At 45.5% G+C, this 11,599-nt stretch overlaps 1 protein-coding gene across 4 annotated transcripts in view; it reads right to left on the bottom strand.

The window, feature by feature from the left end:
- Positions 1-532: 532 nt before the first annotated feature.
- Positions 533-11,599, bottom strand: part of GRIP2 (glutamate receptor interacting protein 2) — a 504,924-nt gene continuing 493,857 nt past the window's right edge. For all 4 annotated transcript variants that reach the window (XM_050958363.1, XM_050958364.1, XM_050958361.1 and 1 more), the window contains exons 22-24: positions 8,335-8,574; positions 5,470-5,616; positions 533-2,865 (exon numbers count right to left, since the gene is read on the bottom strand). In XM_050958363.1, the coding sequence (XP_050814320.1) occupies positions 2,671-2,865; positions 5,470-5,616; positions 8,335-8,574 (582 nt within the window). In that variant the 3' untranslated portion in view covers positions 533-2,670. The remainder of the gene's footprint in view (positions 2,866-5,469; positions 5,617-8,334; positions 8,575-11,599) is intronic.

The following is an 11,599-nucleotide window of genomic DNA, read 5'->3' as shown; positions in this document are numbered from 1 at the left end:
AGCAGCACATGGAGCATCATAGGAAACCATTACAGATGTGTTAGATCTGGAGCAGGAGCCCATGGATATTGAAAAATACTATGCTCTGGGTTTGAATTTGTGCCCTTCTCTAAAAGCACTCCTATTTCGCCAGTCTAAGATCAGATCCAAACTCACAAAGTGTTTCAGTCAAACTCACAGCCAGGTTGGGCCTGGTGCAAACATGTAGGGAAGGTTCAAGGAGCCTTTACTCACAAGTTCCAGGGACAAGAGAAAGACCCTGTCCTGATGTGGGGGAAGGGAAAGGATTTCTCCATCCTAGCAACCAGGAAATTGAATTCTCCACAAAGGGGAAGGGAGGAGAAGGGAAGGCCACGTCCCTAATCACCTCTACATTGAGTGAATGAACGTGCATGCTAGGGAGCAGGCTGGACCATCCAACCAGCCAGTATTATCTGGATTCCAACCTTTAGCAGAAATGGACTCAAGAACAAGGCCAGATGCATTTCACTTGTTTTTATTTATTTAAAAAACAAAGTCATTGCAATCCCAGTTAAATACAGAGATTTACAAATAGGTCCAAAACAGGACTAAAATATTCTTTGAAATGCTGTACCTTTAAATATTGTGCTTTCATAGATACATAAGAAAATTAGCATATAAAAATACTTTACAAGGAATACACTCTAATATATGGATAAAAATACACATTTAAGTAATGCATTTCAGTTTAGTATCATTCAAAATGCATAGGAAGGGATACAAGGACCAAGTTATTTTTTTAAAGCCTTTTTAATAAAAGTCTTCATCAAAAACCCATTAGAAGCCACACTGAGCTTCCGCCTTTTAGAATATTGCATATAAAAACACTTTCGGCTATACTGTCAATGCTCTGCAGTATCAGTTATGGCACATTATCTAGTTATGGCAGCAATGGTATGGGATATTGCATACTTGAGATGAGAATGGTTGCACCTACGAATAGCTGAATGTGAGAGACAGTTGCAAATTTGGCTAGAGTACAGACATGGGAATTAGTCCTGGCTCAGCCTAGGTGGCACAATGAACATTTCGAACTACATGGTATCCCGAATACGCAACAACAAAAATAGATAAATAAAATGAGAACAAGCAGAAGGAGGAGACCCAGTTCCACTAAGAAGGGATCTTAAAAGGATATTCCCCTCCCCCAGGAAAAAAAACAGGCCCTTATAACATCAGTTAAAAAATCATAATAAAGTGCAAATACATGAAACATGGAGCAGGTGATCACATTTGCCATGTGAAGAAACTGACACATGCCAGCGATTTTGTGTTTGGAGACGAGAAAGGAAGAGATCACGCCCTTGGTTGCATCGCAACTAGTTTGCTGCAGGCAAATTTTTAAACCAATTCAAATATCACACCCATATCTTCTACAAGGAGCTGGGCTGGGTGCAGGGAGATAGAGGGTGAGGAAGAGCTACCGAAAAAGGCATCGTGCTTACAAACCACAGAGAGGTTAACGATAGGCAAAGGAGGGCAGCTATGGCAGACTACAGGGAAGTGTCCAAAACCCGTCAGACATTTAAAAAGGTGTACACAGTTGTACTTGCACTAAGGTGACCCAATCTGGGGCACACTTGGGAACTGGAAACACAACATCAATCTAGCAGGGGACTTTTTCATGCCAGCATTTGGCAGGAGACAACAAGGATTTATTTATTTATTCAAAACACTGGAAAAAAAATAACCCCAAAGTTGGCCTGAGATGAATGTTGTTCAGCTGTTTACTTGGAGAAACAACCCAGGTTTTCAATGAGAGGAATCTCTGTGATGGTCTATGTGAACAAGAGGGCTAGTGATTCAGGACAGCCATTCAGTGACTTTCCTGGATGCTGTGTTCTACTAAGTGCTCTATAAAAATGTATGAAGAAAGACAACCAAATTGTGTCTTGCAGTCAACTAGGAGGACAAAGTGCTTCCTTGCATTTCCAAAGGGGTGGGATGAGGAGGGTAGGATTTCCAGCTAGAGACAGAGACGCTGATCAATCAAAAGGATTTAGCTTTCAAAAGAAAGTGCATCTAGCCACTAGCATGTGAGTTTTGAGCTGTGCTTTAAATGGGACGTAGTGCTGCCTAGTGGGTGGTGAATGTTCAGGTGGAAAGGGGATTTTCAAATGTCAGATTTGGTGGTAGTGTTTTAAAGAGGCCTGGGAAATGAAGTAGGGTTTCCTTTCAAAGAAACCAGTACATGATTAAGAAAACAAACAACAACAACACACACAAAAAAAAAATAGCACCATGTGTGTTTAAGGGATGGCCAGGTCCTTCAGGATGAGGGCGTTAGAGGGGCAAGGAGATGATCCACTCTCCATGAACCCATGCACAGTGAAAGCTCAGGCCTACTGGAGTTGAACGATGACTGAAGGTTGCCCTGCCAAAGGTGAATCACCCTGGATGCTGTTTTCTGTTATCAGCAGCCCGTTTTACCATTTGCATTAACCAAGGCCCACGCTGTTCATCTGGTTTAGCTTGCACCTTCAGAGCAGTGCCTGGTGGTCTGAGAGTCACAGCGAGTTGCAGACCCACCCGCAAGTTACGTTACATACAGCATTACAGTGACCAGTGCAAAAACAGAAAACCACAATGGATACTCATCAGCTTCCCACCCCGGCAGGGCCCAAAGGTACGTTCCATTCAAGTCTTCCCTCATAGTGTCTGCATGCTCATTTTGACCTCCACGCCCAAGGACTGTGGGACCAACTCCCCACTGGCCTCCAGCTGGGCATTGGCAGCGAGTGCCAGGGGATTTCGACTAATGACTAGGTCCAGTTTGTCTCCTGCCTCGGAAATCAGTGGAACAGCCAGACAGCAGTCAAAGTCTCTTGTTCGAATGCGATTTACCTGCCAGAAGGAGGCCGGGGAGTGTAGTGGGAAGGAACAAAAACACATTTGTTAACTGCAAAACCCCAGATGCCCCTAGAACTGAGACCTGGCACGGAGAGGAATAAAGCCTGTCCTGAGGCCCTGAAACTCCTTCAGCCCTGAATGGGATTTACCGGTATGGTAGGAACTGCAGCACCAGTCAGATCAATGCACCACCTAGTCCAGCTATAAAGTCTCCTTCATAGGAAAACTATACAATCCCACAAATAGAAAAGACAAAAAACTCCCTGAGCTTCCACATTCTGCAGGGTTCAGATCTGCGGGGTTTGTTTCAGGCGGATCTCTAATCCAATCTCATCAGATCTTGGATCTGGTATCAAAACAGAATCTTTGCCTGCTTTGAAGTGCTGTCCTACTCCCCATTATCATCAAGCTGCTCCCCAAGCCACAACAGATACTCCACCTATCGGCACAAGCAGCAGCAGGTCCACATTTTCATTTTATATCCAGTTTAAGCCTGGTCCTGATTCTCAGATTCTGAGCACCTGCAGCTCCCACTGACTAACTGAAAATAAGAGTGCTCAACAACTGGGAGAATCACACTTCTGGTCTTCTAACGCTCTACAGTTAGATGAACAGAGCAGCATCTTTCAGCAGACATGCATTTGTGTGGATTATAGGCACCTGTTTAAGACTCTCTTATATACATACTCAACTAAAAAAAAAAAATACACATGCATTGTAGAGACTGCTAAAAACAAGCTCTGTTCTTCCAAGGATTTGCAGAGCATAGCTGGTATGCAGTGGAGGCTTCTAAGGCATTCTCTGGAGACCGCAAGCCCTTCCTGCAGGACTCAGAAGAAAGAGCCAACTTTTCCAGCTGTTTTCAGTGGAAGTTCAAACCTATTCCAAGGTTAAATCACCTGCAATATGAACTACTTAGGGGCAAACCCTCCCCCTCCTGTGATTAGCCAGAGGAGAGGAGCTTGATGCAGGGATGTCCCCAGGGTTGGAGACTGGAATTTCCCTTCCACCTCAGCCCCCACCTCACCAGAGCTGAAATAGCATTGGAGCAAGGCTGGGCCTCCTTTACAGGGCAATGGATGGTGGATCCATGTAGCTCCCTCCCGCAGGCTCCTCTGGGCTCATTAAGTGCCCACGGAGCTGCACTCAGTGACACAGGATGGGCTCCCCAATTGCCAATTGGCACACGTGCTGTAGAACTGCTCTGGTTCCAAGGTAGACAGGCCCCTTCACAGCTATGGAGGAAGGAGTGACAGCATCTACTCCTCACTGAGAAGTGATATAGGAAGACCTTTAGACTATCAGCTCCATGTTGAAGCATCTTCAGTGCCCCTTCTCTGTGTTTTTCCCTTGGATTCATCTATAGCACTATTTCTGCAAAGTCTTCATTCAGCACAACACTCAACGCCAGTACAATAGCTATAACAGAAGACAACCTTGTCAACTTCTATGTCTACAATGGGCCAAGAAGAGACATTGACGTTGGGGATTGTCAAAGTCTCTGCTCCCATTAAGATTTCATGCACATACACACAGAACGCTTGGCATTCACTTGGATAACGACACATCCAGCATTCATCAGAAATGCGGCTGCAGAGCCTAATTGGTGCAAGAACGTACAAGATGCTAATCTTTTATTTGAGGCTGAGAAGGAATAGCTGTATAGCAGCCAACTGGCTACGAACCATCACAAGCTCAAATAAGGCTCCCTGTGTTGCTGCCAGTTTTTCAGTTACCGGATGTATATAATATATTTCAGCTAATTTGGGCACTGACCCCTCTCCTCACTTAAAATTAGTAAAAATAAAACATCCTTATGAGAGTTTCAAGACTTCTAACATGGTTTTGTAACCCGCATTTCCAAGCGGCAATGCCTGCTCTAGCTGACTGTGCTCTCCCTATTGTTATCAGAGTTGAGCTTGCTGCACTACTGCTATATATTTAAGTCTCTTGGAAATATCTAAAGCCAATCCTCACCCATCCCCCATTTTTATCCTCTTCTTGGTGGTCAAATATATCTGCACAGGTTGTTGACTGTGTTTACTGCATATTGTATTTAGTCTCTGCAGCAAATATTCAGGGGATCGGGAGTCATTAGGGGAAGTGAGTCTACGAACAAAGTTCACTTGAAGAGTATGTTCTCTAGAATTCTCTATGCATATGCCAAATGGTTATGTGCTGAACTTCAAGCATACCATTTACATCCATAATGAACTGCACATGCTGTCTTACTTTGACTGATGTGTGAAACTCTGGTATACCTGAACACTTCCCCTGATGCACCAGGGAAAGGATGAAAAAGACTTTACACCTAGCACTAGAGAGAAATCTAGGTGTTGTAGTCTGGATCTGGATGCCAACTACCCCAAAATGTGAAATTATGATCTGGAGCTCAGGTCCTATCCGCTACATAGTAATCTCTCAGTGTAAAACTCTAGCTGGCTCCAGATGCACTGTAATGCTAAGGGCTGAGTAGCTAGCTGCCTACCTACTAGCTTTTATAAAGCTGGTGTCACCTTAATGGAATCTTACAAACTTCTCTCCATCTCAGTCACTCACTCATTTCCTATCTCCAGAGATGTACTTTGCATCCCTTACCTGAAGGACTCTGTCGTAAGGTTTGAGGCCACACTGATCAGCTGGCCCATTGGGACGGATCATATTTACATAGACACCTTTCTCCAACAGGCCATCAGAAACGCTGAATCCAAAGTCTTCACTCTCTGGGTCCTTGTGGAGCGTCATCTGCATGGAACGGCATTGAACAAGAAATTCTAATGCAGTATGAGCCACAGATACGAGAAAAGCATGGCAGGAACTCCTCAGGTAATGTGTGCAGTACAGTGGTGTGATTCTGCTCTGGGTCTCCTGGTGGGGTTTTACTTGGACTGGGGAGTAAACATTGGTTGTCTATTAGAATTGGGAGGAGTTTAAATTAAACTTGTGCACACACGGCCAGCTATTTATATAGGGTCACATGTTCAGATGCTTTGGCTAGGGGCACATAAATCACAAACAAATCTTCTGCCCTTGCTTGGGGGAAACAAGAACAAAGTTTAAGTAGAGTTATAAATCACAAGTTTTTGGATAACCTACAACTTCAATATTAAGTCACAAAGAGGTGGACCGTGCTGGTCAAATAATGGAATTTTTAATCAATGAGGCAACTCATATTTGCTTTGAGCTACTCTAGGCATCTTGTGTGTCCACCAGGCATGCTTACGGTGCTGAAAATCTGAATGAAATTAATCAACAGACATTAGTGTTTCCAAGCAGGTTGTTGAATTATTTACAGCTCTTACAGATTTTTCATCTTGGTGGCTTATCCAATAGCTTGCTTCAGAGACATCACACTGATGAGTTTTACCACCATTAAGAAAATGTAGCAAAACGACAAAACCACAGTCTCCTCAAAATTGGGTCAGTGTTCACAATTTGTGACAGTGGATTGGGGTGCGACTAGGCTTCAAACTGGTCCTGTTTTCAGCTTTGCGCCATTTTGATTTTGCCCTTCTACCGCCTCAGCCTGCTCTGCTCTATCCTGGACGCTCCAATGTTAGGAATTGCCAGACTGTGGCGTTATCAGCACCGACAGCCAATCACTGAGTGAGTAGCACCAAAAATTCATAACAGTGCTGGCTGGGACAATAGAGCCCAGCCAGGAGCTTCTGCCTCCCTCCTGCTTTTCAAGAACTAGAGCATCTCCACCACCAGCCATTCAGATAGCTGACACAGAGCCAGCTGCCTGGGGTCAGATCAGAGAAGAGCTGCTGTACCGTGCTGAATCCACTGTAAGCCTCTCTCCTCCCTTCTTCCCTGCTCTCCAGCAGCAGAGGCAGTTGGTAGCTCATCCACCCCACCAGTGAAAGCCACATTTCTGCCTGACAGGAGACACATCAGGACAGTTCTTTTCAATGCCGCCAGCCAGCCAGAGAAGCAGTGGCCCTCAGCCAGTGAGAGCCAGCTCAGCCAGGAGCAAAGACCAGCACACCCTATTTTGAGTCATTTTGGCAACACAGTTGGAATTGTGGGGTTGTGGGCACAACATCTCCCCACAAATTAAATCCAGAAGGTGGAGGCAGTGTATTACTACCATCACTACCATCATTAGCTACCTGTGACAAATACCATTGTAGTCTCCCTTTGCCCCCAAGGAGCTTGGCATGCAGGAGCTATGCTCTAGCTCAGTGTTAGACTTTGACCTAGTAAACACAGAGGGGTGCAAGCCAAAGTTGGCATTAGAATTCTCCCAAAGTTTGGTGATGTGAGGTAGAGATTTAGGGTCAATATGTCTGAGTCCATCTCTAGGTGGGAACAAAGACTTCTGCTGCTGTGTTCTAGTGGGAGGCTGCCTTCCCATTAATCTGACACCCTGAGAACATGTACCAAAGAGATAAATGAAGTGTTAATTCAAAGTGACATTTGAAATGTTTCGTTTGACCCAAATGAAATATTTTTCATTGGGTGTGGGGTGGGGAAGGGAACCATTCCTCCCCTTCCAGTTTCAGTCAAAACCAACCAATTTATTTCATTTTTCAGTTTGGTGGCTGATCCGGGAAAATATAAATAAAATATTGGCTCAGCTGTAGACATGGCTGACTTGTATTACGTCAGGAACAAATCACAGAAAACTCACTTCCTAGCAGAATATTTCTCCTGCTGCCCCTTTTGGCAGGGAACATGCAGCATAAGCAGGGCTGGCTCCAAGTTTTTTGCCGCCCCAAGCAAAAAAATTTTCCTGCGTCCCCCCAGCCCTGCCCCAACCGCGCCCCTTCCCCCCCCTTTCCAACCCCTTCCCCAAATCCCTGGCTCCACCTCTGCCCCTGGGCACGCCGCATTTCTCCTCCTACACCTCTGTCCGAGGCTTGCCTCAGGGGAGCAGGTGGAGCGGAGATGAGCTGCGGCGGTGGGGGGCGCGGGGCGGGCCGCAGGAAGTAACCTTGAGGAGGGGACAGAGGAACCGCTCCCCTCCCAGCTCACCTCCGCCTCCTCCCCCAAGGGCGCTGCCACTCGGCTTCTCCTCTCTCCCTCCCAGGCTTGCAGCAAAACAGCTGATTCGCACGGCAAGCCTGGGAGGAAGGGGGGAGAAGTGAAATAGCGATGTTCTAGGGGGAGGAAGGAAGCAGTGGAGCAGAGGTGAGCTGGGGGGGAGCGGTTCCTCTGCCCCTCCCCCTCCAGGTTACTTCCTGTGGCCCTCCCCCTTACCGCCACAGCTCACCTCCGCTCAGGGCTGGCTCCCAGCTTTTTGTGCCCCAAGCAAAAAAAAAAAGCCAGAGTGCCGTCCCTTGGAAAGTTCCACCCCAAGCACATGCTTGGAGCACTGGTGCCTAGAGCCGGCCCTGAGTATAAGGGCAAGTTCCCTGACAGTTTGTCTTTGCAATCCCCACTGTAACCCTGACAATGTTATTTATAACCGAGGGATCCTCAGAATAACGCTAAAGTGAACTCGTTCTAAACACAGACCTTGTGCAACTCGAGAGGGGTTGGAGACATGATTTCCTGCACCACCTCCTCAATCTTCTTCATCTCCAGATTCCTCTCATTCTTCTTGGTGGGAGCGATGCTGCTGTCGCTCTGCCCTTCATCGCAGCAGTTGGAGTTTCCTTTCCTCAGTGGGCTCAGTCCAGACTCACTAACAGAGTCCACGAGCAGTTTGCTCCCTTCCAGGCCTAGACTGTGCACGCTCCCTGTCATGATGGATGCCTGTGGATAAGATAAGTTAGTTCAACTGGGCTAAACAAAAGTTTGAGTGGCAAGAGACTGATGGACCCAAGAAGAACAAAAGCAACTGAGAGAGAAGCAAGTGACACACAATGTTCAACACTAACCACAGGAGATGTAATTCTGACCCAAATGGTAGAAATGTGGTCACTTCTGGCTGACTACAGGAGCCACTTACAGAAAGGGCAGGTATCTTGGCAAATGCTCTTTGTTTCTCGTCAGAAATCTTTAGCCAGTTTTTCCCCCATGGAAAAACGGAGGGATCGTTTTTGATAACACACACTTGTACACATTTTATGTACACACACAAAATGAAGGTACTTGTTCAAGGAACTGATAGAAAAGAATGCTGAAATTAGTGCAGATCTAGCTGCAATTCCCTTAACACAACCATCAACTCCCAGCAGTCTTTAGGAGGAGTTCAAGGTTATCTTTTCTTGCATTCAGAATGGTCAACAGACAATGGAACAAGCTTATAATCAAACTATTGTACAGGAAAGTCCTTTATCTTTTCAATACATCAAAATATGCAAGTTATACTGCCAGCTACAGGTTGTTTTGAGCAAGGTTAGGCTTTCATGACAGAGAGAAGTTTCCTTCAAACAGTCTGGGCCTGGAGAAGTGATCTTTTTCCTCCTGAAACTGGTTTTCCTCTTAAGTGACAGGTTTTGCTTTTGTTTCACAGAAACTCTAGGTCATATTATAGACATCTTGGGAAGGACATTAAAGGGTCTGAAACACTGATTTGCTGACACCACTGTAGTTCACAGACTAACAGTTCAGTGAGGCAGCACCAGGGAAATGATACTGGCACACACATTATTGGGAAAGATGTGGACAAACTGGAGAAAGACCAGACGAGAGCAAAAATTTTCATCAAAGGTCTAGAAAACATTGCCTACAAGAGAAGACTGAAAACACTGGGTTTTTAGTCTGGAGAACAGAAAACCGATGGGGGAACATGATACAATAACTCCTCACTTAAAGTCGTCCCGGTAATGTTGCTTTGGTAATGTTGTTTCGTTGCTGATCAATTAGGGAACATGCTCATTTAAAGTTGCGTAATGCTCCCTTCTAATGTCCTTTGGCAGCTGCCTGCTTTGTCTACTGCTTGCAGGAAGAGCATCCCCTTGCAGCTAGTGGGGGCTTGGAATCAGAGTGGACCGGCAGCCCCCTATCAGCTCCCTTCTCCCCTAAGTTCCCTGTGCTGCAGTCACCCAGCAGGCTAGCAATTGCAACTGTTCCTCCTGCTCCTGCCCTCTGCCTTGGAGCTGCTGCCTGAGACTCCTGCTTGCTGTGCCGGGGGCGGAGGGGGAGGGAAGGAAGAGGGAGGCTAATGTCAGGATGTCCCCCTCCCTCCTGCTCCCCGCTTACTCCATCTTCCATAGAGCAGGGCTCAGGACAGAGGGAGCTTGCAGCAGCTGGTCTCAGCAAGCTGATCTAATTAACAAGGCAGTGTACTTAAGGGAAATGCACATATCTCCCTCCATTCCCCTGCCTTGCAGAGTGAGAGAGTTAACCCTTGAGGGCTCAGCCAATTGCTAGTTCATCATTTAGCAGTAAGGGAAATATCCCACCCTCTGACTCCTCCACTCAACCAAACTTCACAATCATCATCAATGTGTACCAGTATTAAATTGTTTGTTTAAAACTTATACTGGGTGTGTGTATGTATCTATATCTATAGTCGCGTGTGTGTGTGTGTATCTATATCTATAGTCGCGTGTGTGTGTGTGTGTGTGTGTGTATCTATATCTATAGTCGCGTGTGTGTGTGTGTGTGTGTATCTATATCTATAGTCGCGTGTGTGTGTGTGTGTGTATCTATATCTATAGTCGCGTGTGTGTGTGTGTGTGTGTGTGTGTGTGTGTGTGTGTGTAAGTAACTATAGTCTTCTGTCTGGTGAAAAAAAATTCCCTGGAACCTAACTCACCCTATTTACATTAATTCTTATGGGGAAATTGGATTAGCTTAACATCGTTTCACTTAAAGTTGCATTTTTCAGGAACATAACTACAATGTTAAGTGAGGATTTACTGTAACAGTCTTCAAGTCCATAAAAGGTTGTTATAAAGAGAAAGGTGATAAATTGTTCTCCTTAACCACTGAGGACAGGACAAGGAGTAATGGGCTTAAAATGCAGCAAGAAAGATTTAGATTATACATTAGGAAAAAAATTCCTAACTGCAAAAGTAGTTAAGCACTGGAACTAATTATCTTGGGAGGTTGTGGAATCTCCACCACCGGAGGTTTTTAAGAACAGGTTAGACAAACACCTGTCAGGGATGGTCAGAAAATACGTAGTCCTGCCTCAATGCAGGGGACTGGACTAGATGACCTATCAAGGTCACTTTCAGACCTACATTTCTATGGATTATGGGGCAAATTATGGCTTCTTCATTATGCAAACACACAGGAAACCTCCTCCTCTTCAGCATCCTTGTGCAGAAAGAGCTCAGAATGCTTCAAGCCAGCACTCTTTGAATGTAAGGGAGTGAGAGCCACTAACTCTGCAAATAGGGCTAAATATCCTGAAGAGATGTGACTGGATTGGACAAGCAGCAGGAGGCAGACATGAGGGGAGCACATGTTACATGTGTTCTAGAGATACAACAAAGACAGCAAGCAACATGCTTACCCCATGCCTGTGCCTGCCTACTCAGGGATAAAACCTTAAGCCAGCTGCACTCTGATTTTGTACCATCTCCCTATAACATAGCTCTGGGAATTTATGGCATTAAAAAGGATTGGAGGATAGTTTCTTGGCATGCCCCCATCCTTCCAGTTTGCTAGCCTGCTCTGTTCTTATGAGCAGGAAAGGGACTGAAATATACCAGAATCTGGATCACAGGGAAGGATTCTGATAGGTTTTGGTACTATACCTGCTTCCAGAGCTGCAGTATGTTGCATGTGCATTTGTCTGCAATGGCTAAGCAAGACAATACCTTGAGTTCCACAACAGCTTTTCCAGTAAAGAAATTAGAATTTTCTCAGGAGTGCTGGAACT

Source organism: Gopherus flavomarginatus, chromosome 6 (assembly GCF_025201925.1).
Source record: "Gopherus flavomarginatus isolate rGopFla2 chromosome 6, rGopFla2.mat.asm, whole genome shotgun sequence".
Lineage (NCBI taxonomy): Eukaryota > Metazoa > Chordata > Testudines > Testudinidae > Gopherus > Gopherus flavomarginatus.
This window is presented reverse-complemented; position numbering and strand designations above follow the sequence as displayed.